Genomic DNA, 18,824 nt, shown 5'->3' on the forward strand with positions numbered 1-18,824 from the left:
TCTGGAGTCTATAGCAATGGTCCTCAGATCTGCTGTATGTTAGAATCACCTATGAAGCTTGTTAGATTGATATGTTGTTAAATGTTTTATCACCATACCAGAGGTTCTAATGAACTGGATCCCTAAAAATAACTGAGAGGTCATTCTTCAAACTTTCCTATACCTTCCAGTCCACAAAGACAGAAGAAACAGGTAGGGAATAAAACTTGGCACATTCACCATTGCTAAGTGTCACCGGCTTACTTCTCATACAAGAAAATATTATGAAAACTGGTGGTAAATATTATGATTTAGATTTATACATTACTTTTTTTACTATTATTTTGTTTATAGTTTTGTTTTCCAAACTTATTTTGCTTCTTAAATTCCTAGAGAACTTGATGAAAGGCACAGACTCTCAAAAAACATCTTATCACATATGAGTTAATATGTAAACTCAGAAGATACTTGTACTCACTTAGATGGATCAATAGATCTCAATTGTAGGAGCTTTTTAACCATGTTACAAAGGGATTAGAATTACCTATAGCCTCCATCATCTATGGCAAATACCAAACCAATGACAAGTTATCAGTACTATAATTTTAGAATAACTGCATGCATGCATATAGGAATGAAATGAAGCTTACCTAAAAATGTATCTGCCAGAATGATGGACTGTGATGATAAGGCTGCTCGGAAACCCTTACTCTCAGAGGGAATAATAGTTGACTGGCATACATATGCTCCTACCAAATTCGTGTAATCATCTGACCCTGCCACCATTTCCTTTACTGTAAAGTCTGTTATATTGTTGGTACAAAGAGCCATCTTCTTCCCCTAGGAAAACAAAGTCATCAAGAGGTTTTACTGAAGAGTCATTCTCTAAAGTGGATCTCAAGAGAGCTAATGACTCTAGTAGAGCAGTGGCTCTCTCCTCACTGCAGAGATTCTGCTTTCAATAAAAGGAAGTGGGGCCCAGGCACCAGCATTTTAAAAAAAAAAAAAAAAGCTCTTGAGGAATTCCAACGTCTAACCAGGGTTGAGAGTCATTTAAGTTATAATGAATATATACACTCAATACTACACTGCTCATCCAACAACAAGCATCATTTATGCTGATGAAAGCCATCTAATTTAAGGAACTAAAATCATCTATGAAACCGTTGATTCATAGGATAGCAATGCATTCAAAGAGACCAGATAACTCTGAGTGAAGGTTTTAATTCCAAAGGAGAAGACTTGCTCTTCCTTCTCCTTTACCGGCCTATTGTGGCAGAAAGGAAATGTGAAGGCTGAAGAAGAAAGCATAAAAGCCATATTGGAGCAAAATCATAGGAACCCCGCCTAAGTTCTTAATAGTTGGCCACTACATGTGTCTTTACTCAATGACATGTACCTACTCAACTACACAGTAAGTTGAAGAGAATACAGAGATTTACTTTTTTAATCATTTAATCAGTTGGAATATATAAAGTTAAAAGGCTATTTAAATATACTATAGTCCCACTGCAAATGACCATAGCTTTCTCTACAATTTCTATGAAGGAATATATAAGGGGGAAAAGGACATGATTTTACTGATCTTAGATGTAAAGTAAGCACACATGAACATAAAGAAAAGAATACAGATTTATCTTTATTAATGCAGCTAACAATCCAAACTTAAAAAATTTTCTCCCTCTACCAAGCCTTCTCACACTACAGGTACAATATACTTTTACTAAGCTTAAATTAAATGGCTGAAGCCAAGAAGATGAAAACAATGGAAAAGATGAGAGAGAAACTACTGAGGAAAGAAAGAGGTAAACTACAATAAAAGGAATGAGGACAAAAAGGAAAGAAAGAGGACAGAAAAGAAGAGGGGAGAGATGGAAGGAAAGACAGTGGTAACACAGGCACAAGAACAAAAAAAAGCATAATATAATGTGTAACTAATCTCATTCACTGCTCCACTCAGTATTCAACATAACAGGTATTTAATATTTGTTTATTTGTCAAATGAACTGAGTAACTAAGCAATAAAGTGTGTTTGATCTCTCCCTGTAAAATCAGGACAGGACAAACACTATACCAAATAAATTTACAGATCTTTTTGTCTGAAAACATCTGTGGTCATCAGATCTCTTTTTGTTTCCTTTGCACAAAGTGTGGCACAGCATCTCATAATGAAGACCACTGGAGATGCCAAAGTTAATATGCAAAGAAACATGGAGGAAATGCCTTATTACATTTTCATCATTGCTAATGGTGCATACATATACATACTCTCTCCTACCCCAACCTCATAGATCTATAAAAATACTGGGCATATAGTCCTGTAATTCTTCCCATTACCAGCATTAATTGAGGTTCTGCTTCTTCCCATAGAAAAATAAGATCCCATTATTTATTAGCAGACACTACCTGATCAAGCGACATTTGTCTCCTGCTTACCTCCTTTTTTATTGTTGAATAAACTTCCTCTTGGAAGTCTTTTTCTTTTAAAACGGACGACATAAAGAACAGTAAAACTTTCCCAAACCAAAACTGCCAGACTGAAAAATAGGTGGGATTGACAAGCCTGACCCATTTTTACAAAAAATGAAAGATGCTTCAAGTACCTACACCATAACTCCAAGCTTTGGGCTTCAGTTGGCTAGATAAGTGCCTTGATGAATGCAGAACCAGACAAGGTTGGCCCTGCTGGAGAAAGCTGCCAGCCGGCCTGCTAGGAGGCAACACAGAATTTAAGCAATCACAGCTCAGTTTCTGACATTTGATTGTTAGTTCCCATAGAGATTTTATTGGGCCATCAACACAGAAAATATCAACTCAGGCAAAGCCGAAATACAGCTCCATCTCACTTTGACAGCCAGAACTCACCTCATGCCCACATAAACTAATATTGAAGAAATGGAAGTATTTTGTTCCTTTGGAAGTAAAGCTGGGTCCATTCATTAACGAGCCCACGCTGCTGAGGTTGCTGAAGTCATAGTGCAAACTCTGATTTTCTTTTTCATGGTGGAAAAAGCAGTCACTATAGCAAACTGAGTGGTCCTTTGATTAGAGATTAAGAAATTAAAAAATATACAGCACAAAAGAAAATATTAGCTGCTATGAACAATGTGTTTCCAAAAAGTTCTATGTTTGAAACTCTTTCAGTAATTTTGTCCTAGTTATATTTTACCATACGAATATAGAGAATTTCCAAACACTAATTAGATTTTCCTCGGTAGAGTTCAGGAAAATCAGCATTTCTTAAAAGTAAGAGTGAAGTTACTCCAAAACTAGTTTCTTGTATTAAGGTATTTTAATAAACAGCCACAAGTCCCTGTTACACCAGTGTCAACATACAGGAAAACTACTTTCTCTTTCACCCAAAAATGCCATCAACCTTTGCCCTTAAAATGTTCTAAGATACACTTGTTCATATATTTCTATGTCCCGCCTACAGAGGTAGTTTACTTGCTCTACCTTAACAGAAGACACAAAATATCAATTTTAATATTTTTGGAAGGCATTCTTATTTGAGTGCTCTCCTTACTATTTTATGCCCCCAGGAATTAGGACCTTCATGGCACATATTAAGTGCTTAAGAAATGTTAAGGGCAGAAAACACACACACAAAAATGAAAAAGCCATTTCTAAATATAGCTAGCAACTTTGTAGTTGCTGGAGAAATATTAAAGGGAACTTCTGAGTTTCTTTATGAAGGTGTGTCTTCCCGGGAACAACTGAAATGCACACTCACTTACCTGAGTGCTTCTACTCCCAGGCCCACATGGAATACAAGCCTCCTTGCCATAGACTTGATGTATGGACAGGTAGGTGTCAGGTGGACACTCCTTGCACTGGTTGGTTTCTTTCTCAATGTAGTGGCCTGGGGGGCAGGGGACACACGATGAGCCCGACTGTTCAGAACCGAGGGCACAGGCACGGCATGAGGACGCCACCCCATCAACTGCATTAGTGGCAGTGATAGAATAAATCTTCACCATGTCATTGATGAACCGTCTATTCTAAAAAGAGAGCAGAAAGTAATGACTTCTGCCTTGGGGCTGAGTTGTAAAACCAGAGTGTTTTGTGTTGATATCACCAAAGAACCAAGCAGAGTGTTCCAGCCGAACAGTTTATCAGTGACAATGGATTAATATTATTTCTTCTCAGTTCTTTTAAAAAACAACCTTCCATCTTAACACTAGAAGCTAATTTCCTCAGTAATCGAGTTCCAGGAGTTTAGCCACAATCACTACAAGATCTGTCATAACTGGTACAAACTCAAGCACGTTTATAGGCTTTACATCTGGATGAACTGGTATGGTTTAACAGTGGAACAACTTTATCTCCCATACTTGTTTATTCGGATATAAGCCTAAAAGTAATGATACCATAGGATATTTGCAGTGTGGCAAGTGGAAAAGCTTTGGACAAGGGAGTAGTCTTGGAAGACCAGGACTCTGGTCCTCACCCAAACACTGTGTAATACTGATGCCATCACACCACCCCTTTGGGACTCTCTCTCCCTCTCTAGTCCTTTCCCTAGCCTATGACTGATTTCCACCAAAAAGATGCATAGTAGAGAGCAAAACCTGGCCCTGACTATACTTTTCCTTCTTCTGACACTGCATCAAAGAAGATCTAGTTCCGACCAGGCAATGGGCACCACTTTATCAGTAGACAGCAATGCTAACCGAGACAACTTAATGTTTGTTTCTTGTCTGGGGAAAAGAAAAAAGTCAAGGAAGTATTCCATAGCACATTCATGCCCCACATTATGGTAATCCAAACACTGGTCAAGAACAATTAGAGTCAAGTAACATCTGGGAATGGGTTCCCTGATGAAAGTCTGAAGAGAAAAGAGAAAATGTTCTGCATTTGCTACCACAGCTTTAAGTGGTTTACTTTGTTTTCACCTTGGATAGTCACGTCTATGGAGATCCACAAAAATAACAGTCCTGCTCCTATTGAAACATACAATGGAATTTACGTACGGGAGAATTAAGGTCTACTCTAGCAGGGAAAGTAAAAGAGAATAAATAATTCTGTGTGTTAACCCACTCATGTGTAATACACACTCTCCAGGCTGTAAAAGGAGACACAACTACAAGGAAATAATAAACTAACACCAGTTGATGGCTCCTGGACAAATGTCAGATCATTCAGAAAAAGAGGAAGACGGTCACCAGCCTTCTCAAAGTCTCAGAAAGCTTTAACAATATGTTTTTAAATAACTACAAAATTAGATTTTGTTTCTCTTAAGCTTTCAGCAAATCTATCTGTTCAGTGGAGAACAATCCAAAGATACACTGTGTTACTCAATTCCATACATTCTTGCTCTCAAGATATATATATACCATTTTTGTACAAATGTACTCCATAACCAAATGACTGATTCTACATCAATAAAAAAACTAAGTCTTTTCCTCCAAGAGATTTGAATGATCATTTTGTATGAATTTCCATTGGGAGCATCATCTTTGTGTTAAAAAAAAAAAAGTGCGTGGAACTTACATCTTGGCCCTGATTAGTTCTCTGGAATGCCCATGTAAATGTAAATGTTGCATTCTTGAAGATGATGTGGGTATAAGCTTGTTTTTCTTTGGTTCCACCCCATGATTCCACCACGTTGGTACTTTTTCTATTAATATCCTAAAATATAGTAGAAAAATATAAACAAAAAAGGCATAAACTCAGTATGGATATACATATGTATACACTACAAATATGTGTGTATTTACAGTAATCCCTGTAAGGTTAGTGAATATTTATCTGGAGGGCACATAACTCTAGAGCTCTCAAAACATGCTTCAAGTCTACATAAGCACTCACTAGCTTATTAATTACAATTTTTAAAACCACGTTGTCAATGTAACCTGAAAGAGGTCTCAAATTATAGTATATTTAAGGGTGTGTGTGTGTGTGTGTGTGTGTGTGTCTGTGTCTGTGTCTGTGTGTGTGCCTACAAGCATATGACTCTAGCTTAGGAAATACACTTAGAAGGGAAATGTAATTCCTCAAACTTCTCACAGTAAACTTCTAGAACCCTCACAGAATAGCAAGGTTTTCCATGTTTATCTTTTTTCGTTGAGAGATTCTGCCAGGCAGGTCTTGCACAGGAATTATAAGTTCCCCCTGAACTATACTTGCAACTTCCAGGCTTCCCCAAGTGCAGACTAACCAGAACATTATTTTAAGTTCATGAAATCTTCTCCTGCTTAAACCTGAATTCCAAAGGATAATTTTGTATCATATTTTATTTCTGATTTCCTTAGCTAAATTCAATATTCAGAATAATATACAAAGGTATAACATTTCAACCAATATGCTGTCATTAATGTGGTGAGAAGGCAAATATAGTAAGTCAACCGATGTAATATGCATCTAATTAATTTGAAGTGAAAACTTCAGCTAACCTTGAATTTTCTAATTAGTGTTGACTGCAGAAACCTTAACAGAGGGCTTAGAAATTTGGATGGGCTTCTGTAATCTGGGATGTTGACAATACAGTGGCATGAGCTCAAAATATGTCTGTTTCTTTCTATGATGTAAACATAGGAGTCAAACATTATAACGTAATCAAATATGGTACAAAGATATGTGTCTTGAGTTCACACCACAAAAAGGAATAACAGAATGTGTTTGTCATACATTGCAGAACTTCCCCAGCTTACTAAACAACCAAACCAGGATACATGCCACTTCCTAAAAGAAGCTCATACAACACAGATAGTGCTTTGTTAAACACTATCTTTCTAGATGCTTATTCCAATAATAAAAGGAACTTATTGCATTATTGCAAATAATACCGTCTTACCTCTGTAAAACACTGCATGATTCTGACAGCATTCCTATATGCTATTTAATGATATCACAAAAAAATCCTATGAGAAAACCAAATCTAACAGAGAGGAAAGAAAATAAGCAGATTCTGCTATGAGCTAAAAACTATAAGGTTGATTCATGAAAATAAATACCTGTGATCCCTACCCTCAAGAGTGCTTGGCCAAGTGAGAGAGACAAAAACATCAATACAGTCACATGACTAAAATAGAGTTTTCTTGAAGGGTTTCAGCACACTGGAGAGAGTGGCTAATTTTACTTAAAGGATTGAAAGAAAGCTTCCCAGAAGAGGTGACGTTTGAGCAAGGCTTGAATTATGAGTGAGAGTTCACCAGACAAAAGGGGAAAAGGAAGAGTGTTATTCTGGCTTAGAGTGTCAAGGCATGAGACCTGAAGTACAGGGTGTTCCTGTAACAAATTCATGGTGTCTACAGAGATGTGAGTAGTAATAACAGTAGGCTTGGTAACAGAGGCTGGGCTAAGAGTACAAAAAGCCATATAGATACCATGCTAAGGAATTTTAAGTGTATTCAAAGGCTGCTAGTTCTTAAAACTGAGTTGATGTTAGGACTACTCCCATGGCTGGTTAAAATACAGATTTAGTCTCATTACAACAAGGATGAAGCTCAGAAAGCTACATTTCTAACGAATTCTCAGGTGATGCTGGTCCAGGGACCATACTTTAATAACCACTGCCACAGGCAATAAAAAAACCACCAAGGGAAAGTAGGTAGATTTGATGTTGAGGCCTCTAATAGTGTTTGTATGTTTATAAAGATAATTTTGATAGCAGCATATATGAGAGAATTGAGAAAAAAGAATAGAGACTGCTGTTGAGAAATAATGGGAGTCTGGATTTCAGCAATGGCACCAAGGATGAAGAGGAATTAAAGGGTTAAAGAAATCGGCAGAGCTGGGAATTGAATATTTATTGGTTATTTGTGGTGTAATAAATGGATGTGTTAAAGATAATTCATGATCTTCTTTTACTACTACAAAGTCAATTTTTCTTTTTCAGAACAAAATAGTCTGCCTTCCTTTAATCTGGTAGTAATCACAAATATTTAAATCTTCATCTTGTATATCATGTAGGAAATTGTTAATAGCCTGTTTATGAGCTGCTAAAAGACTATTGGGAAAAAAAGCAAAAACAAATCATGTCTATGAAGTCACTACTTACAGTGCTAAAATCCTAGCCAACAACCTAACAGCCACATGAGGTCTTAATAAATTTTGTGTTGCTACTTTTATCAACCTAAGACTTGAAATATATGGGCATCAAGAAAAAGTAGGTGAAATTAGAACATGCACAGAGTAAAGTCCTTTGTCTACATTTATTAAACTTAACAATGAAGAGTTTTCTTTCTTCTTGATGCCTTACACTCCCATTATATTCTACCTTCACTTCATTAATACAGGTTTTTCCCTCCTGATGGTTTGAAGTACTGAATGGTTATTAGAGACGAATTTTTCATTGTGCTGGTGGCATATTTTTAGGAAGGAATTTTTACCAGATTAATATTTCCTGACTTCCGTCAATTGCCCAAGCCCACTCACTCAGTCTTTCCCATGAAGAACACAAGCTTTCTTTGTGGGTTACATTGCACATTTCTTAGTGACTTCTTTAGACATTTTTTAAAAAAATTTTTTAATGTTAATTTACTTTTGAGAGAGACAGAGTGTGAGTAGGGGAGGGGCAGAGAGAGAGGAAGACACAGAATCCGAAGCAGGCTCCAGGGTCTGGGTTGTCAGCACAGAGCTCAACGCAGGGCTGGAACTCAGGAACCGTGAGATCATGACCTGAGTGGAAGTCAGAAGTCAGAAGCTCAACCGACTGAGCCACTCAGGTGCCCCTAGGTATTTTTTAATTTTTTGGAAGGGCCTAAGAATAGGAAGGAAAATGGAATTCTTATCCCAACTTGCATAAATGAATTGACACTTGAAAGAAAACGCTAAGCTTAGAAACCCGCCTTTGAAAGCCTCTCTTTCACTTACCACCATGAAATACAGAACACAGTCAGCCGAACAGAGGGTCTCAAAGACAAATGTTATTCTTCCAAGTTCAGAACCCATAGCTCCAGTCATAGATGTTGGTGGTCTAGTTGACAGATTAAAATTACAATATTTATAGTATTTTGTAAATACAATATGGAACAAAACTAAGTCACTTTTTCTATTAAGCTGAAAGCAATGCTCATCTCTTCTCCTAATCAATGGCTGCCTCCAGCCACAACTTCTTCCTCACTCAATCTCTGCACACCCATACCATTCCAGTAGTCTACACAACCATGTTAATGTGCTTGAATCTCCTACTATAAATACTACCATCCATTCTAAAGCAGGAAAAAGATGCCTTACTAGGAAGCTTCAACATGGGGAACTAAACCCAAATGGGATTTAAAGAGTTATAACATACTACTTTACAGAGAAAACTGAGAGAAAAATAAACATATAAACCAAAGGATACTCCCATAAACTACTTGGACTAAGACCTCTTCATTAAGCATCCAAGAATCATGGTCATTGTAACATTTGGACAGAATTAGTGTTAAAAGCTTTGAGCTTCATCTAAGTAATATACAACTAACAGTTATAATTTCTCAATCACCAATTTTACAGATATTCTTAAATGTAATACATTATCCTATAACAACCTGTTACTTGCTAAGTCCGTCACAATGTAAGTATATGTTATGAAGGCAGTCATACTTCAACTATTTCTAGAGGGAAGCAGGCATGAGGATTCTTACAGAAGGGAATCAGAATTGGTTTTCCTTACTTAAATCCTGGGATATGCAAGTTTAAGATCAGGTAATCATTATCCGAACCTCCAGCCCCACTCTGGATATGATCTCCAGCCACCTCCCAACCTGGAAATGAGATAAGGCATCTTTATCAGTAAAAATTCCGTTAATGATTTCCAACAACCTTTTTAAATAAGGTTTAAAAAACGGACTACTGGTGCTTACGTTCAAAGTTAGAAATACTCCCCCAAAATTCCCTATTTTTACATTGCAGTAGCAAATTACATGCAGAGGTAGACTCCTAAATATCAATAGACATTCTATATGATTCCTCAGGAAGAATCAAGTAATACATACTTTTGCACCGAAGCTATTCAATGAGAAAACTAACAAGTTTTCTCAATTAGGCTTTTTTTTTTTTTTAACTAAAACAGATGGTCTTTATCCATTCTAATAAATTGAGATGGAAAATCTTATTCTTCAGGTAACCAACGGAAACTAAAAATGTCAAATTACTTAATGAAGATTCGGGGTCTAGCGTTCTTTCTTATAGTTTGCTATATTATTGTTCCCTAATTTAAAACTCCTGTTCTGCCTTCATTCACTTATTTCTTTACTCAAGTGGCATGCACTGAGTGCCAGGAACCATGCAGTAGGGGTAGAAAGACAAGACTTGGTCTACACTCACTGAGGAGTCAGGAGAATAAAAGAGAGAAAGGCGCATGCTAACTACTGTCAACAGTATAGTTGCAGCTGCACATAGAAGGTGATGGAAGGTCTGTCCTCTGCACAGAAACAATCAATATACTATAGGCTGAAAGGGGCCCCTTACATAAGGAAAGGAGAAGCATCCCCACACACACCATTATTTACTTGTTTTCAGAAATTCTATTTATATTTATTATAAAATTTTGAAAGCCACAGAAAAATTGAGAAATGAAAATTAAATGTACTTTTAATAAAATAAATAAAACCAGTGTTAACATTCTGAGGAGTTTCTTTTCACTATCTTTTGATGCACACATTTTTACATCACTGAGCTCTTACTGTTGATAACATTTTGTGCCATGGTTTTATATGGTAACATTACTGCATATGCATTTTATCCATATACTTTACCAACATATTTATGACTGAATTAATAGTTTATCATGAGACAGATATAATTAATATCTATAATTTACCAAATCACATACTTGATTTATCTCCTTGTTTTTTTTTAAGTTTATTTATTTATTTTGAAAGACAGAGAGAGAGAGAGAGAGAGAGAGAGAGGCAGAGACAAAGTTTCAGCCTCAACATGAGGCTCAAAACCACAAACTGTGAGATCATGACCTGAGCTGAAGTCAAGAGTCAGATGCTTAACCAAGTGAGCCACCCAGGTTCCCCTGGACTTACCTCCTTTTGACCACACATCCAATTTAACCATTTGGGTTGTTTTTACCTTTTAGCTAGTATAAATGACACTATAATACTAAACCTATTTTTGGTAAAGTTTTTCTGTATTTGTCTAGAAAAGAATCTCAGTAAAAGAATTACTAGGTCAAATAAATATATTTTTAACCCAGTATTCTGTGTTGTTACCGTGACTTGGAAAGCAATGTGTGCCAAGGAGGAATGTTTATTAAATATGGTAAAACTATGGGACACTGGGTAGCTCAGTCAGTTAAGCATCTGACTCTTGATTGAAGCTCAGGTCACGATCTCACGGTTTAGAAAATTGAGTCCCACCTCAGGCTCCATGCTGACAGCACAGAACCTGCTTGGGATTCTCTCTCTCTTCTCTCTGCCTCCTGCTCCCACTCGCATTTGCATGCTTTCTATCAAAATAAACAAACAGGGGCGCCTGGGTGGCTCAGTGGGTTAAGCGTCCCACTTCGGCTCAGGTCACCATCTCGTGGTCCGTGAGTTCGAGCCCCGCGTTGGGCTCTGTGCTGACTGCTCAGAGCCTGGAGCCTGTTTCAGATTCTGTCTCCCTCTCTCTCTGGCCCTCCCCCGTTCATGCTCTGTCCCTGTCTCAAAAATAAATAAGCGTTAAAAAAATTTTTTTAATAAAATAAAATAAACATTTTAAATAAATAAATAAAATAAAACTAAACGAAAAAAATGAAACAATTCATACTTCCTTGAAACTTCCCACTTCCAAGTGATGGCCTCTTAACATTTCAATGTATTTCTTTTCAATCATTTTTCTAGTACACACTTTAAATAGACCTTAGATTTTACTATTTACTCTATTTTCTGATTTTTTTCATTAGCAATGTCTTCTGATTTTTCTATTATTATATTAAAAACATTGCCCCATCTAATTTTAATGATTCAATAATATATGGTATGCTTACAACATAATTTTATTTAATTATATCCCATTGTTGAAAATTTAGTTTTTCTCCTAAGTAACACTAAAGTTAACGTATTTTTCCATAATTTCTCTCTTCTCATCTTCACAATGTTTCCCTCATATAAATTCTCAGAAATAGAATTAATGGGTTGGAGAATAGGAACATTCAAAATTCTTGAAACAGTGTCAAAGTGTTTTCCGTATGACTGCCATTTTTAATGCTTGTATAACATCTGCTTAGTAATGCTTTTAATGCTTGTATAACATCTGTAATAACATCTGATTAGTACAGCATAACTTTCATAAACATCATCTATCGCCGGATTGACCATTTCAAATTCTGTTACCACAGAAAATGCTCTATGAACACCTTCATGGATAAACAGTAACTTGTCTCCAATTATAGGTAACTCTTAGACAAACTTCCAATACATGAAGATTTACTTCTGCATTATCTCTTCTACGACTGTGTAAAACTCAGACTGACAAGACATGAATCTCAAAGTACTCCAAATCACACAATCAAGCTGGTCAAAGCACATCTATGTGAACCCCATGACTAGGTGACTACCTCATGAAACAGGCTGTTCCTGGGCCTCTCACTTAGGTCCCCATTCTTTTCAATGCTACTCCTCTCAAAGATTGATATTGAACTGTCCAGACACAAAAATACACATCACCTTTTCATCTTTATTTTTGTATTGTATTTTTCACATTACTATTTGCTATTCTAATATCACATACTAATACGGCAGAGATGTCTATTTCTCAAATTAATAGCTGAATATTCCTGAAAATTAGGAAAAATATAAATTTTAGCCTCTAAGTAAAGGAGAGAATAAGTGGCTATCAAGTAGTGTCATGAGAGTTAGACTAAATTCTCTAAAAGATCAAATAAAAGTTCCAGATAGGGTTGCCTGGGTGGCTCAGTCGGTTAAGCGTCCAACTTCAGCTCAGGTCATGATCTCGCGGTTCACTGGTTCAAGCCCCATGTCGGGCTCTGAGCTGACTGACAGCTCAGAGACTGGAGGCTGCTTCGGATTCTGTGTCTCCCTCACTCTCTGCCCTTTCCCCACTTGTATTCTGTCTCTCTCAAAAATAAATAAAAAACATTAAAAAAATTTTTTAAATGTTCCAGAAGATCTTTACAAATGAACACACACACACACACGTGCACGCGCGTGCACACACACACACACACACACACACACACACACACACACACCCCTATCAATGCTTTCATGAAATCATTCAATTCCCTGGCCTTTCCATCTTATTTTTCCTCCATAGGTCTTAACTTCCTCAACTTAGAATTCAATCCAGGATCAACATACACCTTCATGGTCAGGTAATAACTACTCTATCGTTTCTTCTTCTTAGGATAATTTCCTAGAAATGGGATTAGTAGTCAATAAAGAATTTCATAATGTTTAATATATATTAAGGCTTTTTCTTTCCCACTCTCACTCATGCTTAACCAACATTATTCAAAGACCTACGGCTTTTCAATCTTTGTGTTCATGTATTCACCTCACTTCCCACATCCCAAGTTTATTTATTGCAGATAGGTACTGATTTAAAACAGATGCAACTATAAAGAACTTTTTTAAGACAAAATATAAAATGGAGAAAAAGTGAGCTCATAAAAATTTCTAATGAGATGATAAAAGTAAAAGGATGTATTTTGGTGTAAAACTCTATTACTTGTGACACCTACTCCGAGCATCAAGTTCAAAAATAAACACAGGTGGGGCACCTGGGTGGCTTAGTCAGTTGAGCATCTGACTTTGGCTCAGGTCATGATCTCATGGTTTTTGAGTTCAAGCTCCAGACAGGGCTCACTGCTGTCAGCACAGAGCCCACTTCAGATCTTGTGTCCCATTATCTCTCTCTCTGCCCTCCCCCGCCTGTGTTCTCTTTCAAAAATAAACAAACACTTTAAAAAATACACACATAGATACTGTCACTCATTCAACCAGCAAATATTGCAGAACAAATAGGTGCTAGCCTCTCTCGGGTCTTAAAATTGTAGAACAAATAAAATTTAGCCACCATCTTACATAGTATTCTGTCACACTTGCAAGTTTTCAATAAGTAGGGTTCATACATATTTTGTACACACAGTCACAGATTTCACAGGGAAGGGGAATTAGAGATGATTTCACCTCTCAATACAGCTCAGCGCTGAGCCAAACTCAACAAATCCTGGCAGAAATACTGTCATACTACTCTTCAAAATGGCAAATGACATAAGTTTTATTATATCCCTCAGTGATCTTATTCTGGTATTTATAACCATAAATTATGATCATCAGTATCTACTTCAAAACTGACTCCAAAAAATGCAAAATAGTTCATATTCTTACAGAAAAGTCAACTGGTTCTGACACCACATTTACTATTTTGATGTGAGGGCTGGAAGACAGACACATAGCTAACTGATAAGATTGAGGTTCCTCATACCCATATATGGTATGTTTCTTAGAGACCTGGGTCCAAGAGTCTCTATTACTCAAATACATTCATTAGGTAGGTGAATTCTGAACTCACCATTCATTCCATCACACTTTGAATTCCCAACATTAAAGCAGGAAGTTTTCATGTTGCCAGGAAGGACATTCCACCATTTGTATTCAAACCCAAGCGCAGGCTCCATTCCAGCGGGACACGGCCTACATTCTACAAGAGACAGGTGAAATAAACAATTACAATTAAACCACATCTGGACATCTTCCTCTTCCTCTAAGGACTACTAAACTTTAATTAGCAAAAAGGGAAGTGGGAAGGAGAGATACTAGAGCGCCAATTCCCTTAAGAATTAATAACTTTTTCTAGGGGCGCGTGGGTGGCTGAGTGAGTTAAGCATCCAACTTCAGCTCAGGTCATGATCTCACTGTTCATGAGTTCGAGCTCCACGTCAGGCTCTGTGCTGACAGCATGGAGCCTGGAGCCTGCTTCGGATTCTGTGTCTCCCTCTCTTTCTGTTCCTCCCCTGTGTGTGCTCTCTCTCTCTCTCCCAAAAATAAATAAACATTAAAAAAAAAGAATAACTTTGCCAAAGAAATCTGCAACAAAAAATATTTCTGCATATAGTTTACCCTATACATTTGACTCGCATGAAAAAAGGAAAAGGATAAATATGAAATATTTTAAAATTACTTTTTCCTTAAATCTGGGAGTAACTGATAATATCAAATCACCCTCCACAAGAAGGGTAATCTGAAACTAGTTATCTTATATGTGACCTTAGAATCAGTTCCATCTACCTTGCAAGCAAGGAAATATTTCAACTTTCCTATTGTTTATTAAACTTAACAGAGTATTATACCATGTAATTATGGACTGATTACTTGAAATTCAAAATACTCACTATGTTGAAAACTGATTATAGTTGTTGAGAGATATGGAAAGAGGCAGGTTTATAAATAAACCTGATTTAAATTAACATCTGCAACAATGAAATGGAAGGATCCTTCCCAACCATTTCCGAATTTGCCCAGCACACTTTGCATTAATCACATCAGTAGAGAGAAATATTTACTGAGCAAACACTTCTTGATACCAAAGTACTACTATAGGACAGATTTTTACATAACCTGGTCAGTGATAATGAGCTAGATATTATTATCCACAATTTTACAGATGGGAAAATTGAGGTTCAAAAGGGTTAAGTAACTGGGGTGCCTGGATGGCTCAGTCCGTTAAGTGTCCAACTCTAGATTTCAGCTCAGGTCATGATCTCACGGTCCCTGAGTTTGAGCCCTGTGATGGGCTCTGTGCTGCTGGTACAGAGCCTGCTTGGGATTCTCCCTCTCTCTCGCTCTCTACTCCTTCCCCACTTGTGCTTTCTCTATCTCTCAAAATAAGTAAACTTAAAAAAAAAGGTTTAAGTAACTTAGATCAATCATACTAAATGTCACCTATAGGATGTGGATTCAAAATGAAGTCAATTAGACTCCTGAGTCCTTCTTATGCTGTCTATCACAGGCTCTAGATAGTAAATATATGGCATGGCTATATTCAAGTGAGATGGCTATAACTGAAATGCATTTTAATTTTTGTCTATGAAAATTAAAACAAACTCTGTATACTACTTTCTAAATTATTTGATATACACTAAAACTTTCCCAACTGTACACTCTGAAATAACATAGACTATTTTCACTGCCATGTGATCAAGCAATTTTTGCTATTATTATAGCACAAAATGTAAATTAGAGGAGGCTATATTTTATGCTTGCATTCACATATGTGTACACTCTCACCAAAAAAAATGAGTGCTTATCCTTAATCAGTTAATATGGTGGAATTTTTTTATCAATATCAAAGGAAGAGTCATCCCATTAAGAGAATATTACACATATTACACAAGATGCCCCTAGAAAGCTATCCTTGGTATGCTAAAGAAGACCTCATCTCCTAATTCATTATAATATTTCTCAACTCTCCTGAGATAAGTATGTTTTATAAGTCTTCCATAAAAACAGTTAACAAGGTCACAATAGTCCAGCAAGATTATTTGGCTAAAGGTCCAATTCTTTGACCAATTGGCATCCTACCTTTTGTTCCATCCGAAAATGTTCCAGGAGGGCAGGGATGGCAAGAAGATGATCCATTGTTATAAAAGCCAGGGTTGCAAGGTGGACAATCCTTCTTCTCTCCAGAAGGGGGCAACCTAATAGCATCCGTGACATCCTCCCGGCAGATTTTGGGCTCTATCCACTTGTACATAATTTGTGTCTGGGAGGGGGGAAAGGGGGAGGTAGGGAACAAAACAAAACAAAACTTGCAGGTGATATAAAATTGTATCTTTCCTTTAAATTTCCAATAACAAAAAGTGTTAAACATAAAGCCGAGGAAGAGTCACACAGTGATAGAAGGGCCAGCTGAAAAGAATCTAAAACATTAGTAACAAAATGAGACAAGAAAAACCTTTGGTGGGAGAATGACTGTTACTTCCAAATGTTTTCACTATGAGCTACAGGTGGCCTTATCTCATTCATACAGCAAGTTCCTCATTGTGGAATTCCTCTTTAAAATATAGACACATGAGTATAACCCTTACTCTTCTAGCTACTCATTCACTCTATTCCATAACCAACATATGTTTCTATTCAGACACTACTTTTCTCATTTGGAGATCTCCACCACCCTCTTCCTTTCCCTCACCCCCCAGCACATAACACCAGGCTTAGCACAACGTGATCACAAAAGAACAGATTCATCTTTTTAAGAAGACTATGGCATTTCACAAATACATGTGATTGCTCTCTGAATCTTTGTCTACCTGATGTTAATCTTCAAGAGCCATTACCTAAAATATTTCTAATTCTGGGCCCTGTTACAGGTACTTCTAACATTATGGCTAACACAGCCTCTACTTTAACAGACAGTAATCTTTTAGACCTCATCCTCTCATATTCTCTCTCACACATACATTCACCCTTACACAGCACAAAATACAACAAAATAGCTGTAACTCAGCCAAACCCAGAAAGTTATGATTATAAAATTACTCTCATTTTGAAACCAGAAATATTAAATGGGTTACCCATTCACAAACAAAATCAATATGCTCGGTAAAGGGGAAAAAAAGGTATTCTAAATGCAAAGAGAAAAATCATTTCTTTCATAACTATAGTTTTTAAAAAGAGACTCAGTTTCCTTCAATAGGTATATAATCCAGTGAATCTTTCTCCTTTAAAACAATTTTTGCAATAATAAGTCTAATACTGAAGCTGGAGAAACAAAATTAAAGGTACTTGTCTATGGTTATTTCCAGTTAATAAAAAATTATATAGCATATCCTTTAGACTACTCAGTTTTATTCTCAAGTATTCTCTTACGGAAGAGCAAATTACCTGATCTGAAGCAGGACGCTTAAGAAAAAGGTTTAAAAGGTAGCTGTCTCAACAGAACTATAAATAACATGTTTTTCCTTTTACAACTCTCTCTTCCTGCATTCATTTTATGGCCCACATCATGATACAGTTTAACCAGCCACTGCACCCATATGCCTCCCTCTTCCCATCTGTAAAATGATGGCCGCTCCTGCTGAAGCTTCCTCAACAGCTAAAATAATAAACTAGATCCTGTATCCCACAGGGGTTCTCCACTCCCCTGAAAAAAGAGGGAGTCTAAAATTCTGAGAATATAAGCAAATGAAACATCATTATATTGGGGGATGGTCTTTTTCAAATTCTGGCTCAGCATGTACAGAAAACAAATTTTCAACCCAATCAATTCACAAATTCGCTGACCTATTTGGACATTCATTACAATTCCATCACGTTAGGTATGACCTACCGCACTGTTGAAAATAGGTGGGTCCCACGTGAGAGGAGGGGTGGGGCGGTGCTAACCTGAGCATTCGCACTGATTTTGGGGGCTCACCTCGTAATCCTCCCCCCCACTTTGGGAGGTCAGTATTATTATCCTCAAGTTCATAAATGAGGAAGCTGTGGATAAGAACCGTGAAACAACTGGCCCAAGAATTAGACACAGCTAGTTAACAGTAAAGTAACACTAGTCAAGAAGAGCCAGTTGGGTTAGGGTAAAAATAGTAAAATACGCAAATATATTTTTGACCAAGTCAGCTGACCACCTGCATTTCAATCCAAGCATAGTAAATGTTTAAAAATGAGAAAATGTGCACTATCTTTAAATGTAAACATTTAGAAGCCAAATTTCGAATGCTCTATAGGAAAAGTTTTGTTCACAAAGCCTCTTGCTTCACATGGCAGATTGATTCTGTGCCTCCCTTTCTAATGGGGACAGATGCTCTCAAGTGGAGCTGACTGGGGAAAGATAATAATTAATATAAATGATACCGAGTGCCAGATGGCTCACAGCACAGGTAAAAAACCAACAATCAACTCATTCTTTGGCAAGTTGAGACAAAATCATGAAACATTTTATAAAAAAAAAAAACCCTCATA

At 36.9% G+C, this 18,824-nt stretch overlaps 1 protein-coding gene across 1 annotated transcript in view; it reads right to left on the reverse strand.

Annotated features, from left to right (window-relative positions):
• ELAPOR2 (endosome-lysosome associated apoptosis and autophagy regulator family member 2) overlaps nt 1-18,824 on the reverse strand; it is a 69,499-nt gene that overhangs the window by 29,643 nt on the left and 21,032 nt on the right. The window contains exons 7-14 of the mRNA XM_047097365.1: nt 16,446-16,626; nt 14,437-14,565; nt 9,581-9,671; nt 8,797-8,899; nt 5,473-5,610; nt 3,717-3,980; nt 2,845-3,018; nt 630-819 (exon numbers count right to left, since the gene is read on the reverse strand). Of these exons, the coding sequence (XP_046953321.1) occupies nt 630-819; nt 2,845-3,018; nt 3,717-3,980; nt 5,473-5,610; nt 8,797-8,899; nt 9,581-9,671; nt 14,437-14,565; nt 16,446-16,626 (1,270 nt within the window). The remainder of the gene's footprint in view (nt 1-629; nt 820-2,844; nt 3,019-3,716; nt 3,981-5,472; nt 5,611-8,796; nt 8,900-9,580; nt 9,672-14,436; nt 14,566-16,445; nt 16,627-18,824) is intronic.

The sequence above is a fragment of the Lynx rufus genome, unplaced genomic scaffold, assembly GCF_022079265.1.
Source record: "Lynx rufus isolate CCGP_SWC_20201006 ecotype Redwood Valley unplaced genomic scaffold, mLynRuf1.p SCAF_4, whole genome shotgun sequence".
Lineage (NCBI taxonomy): Eukaryota > Metazoa > Chordata > Mammalia > Carnivora > Felidae > Lynx > Lynx rufus.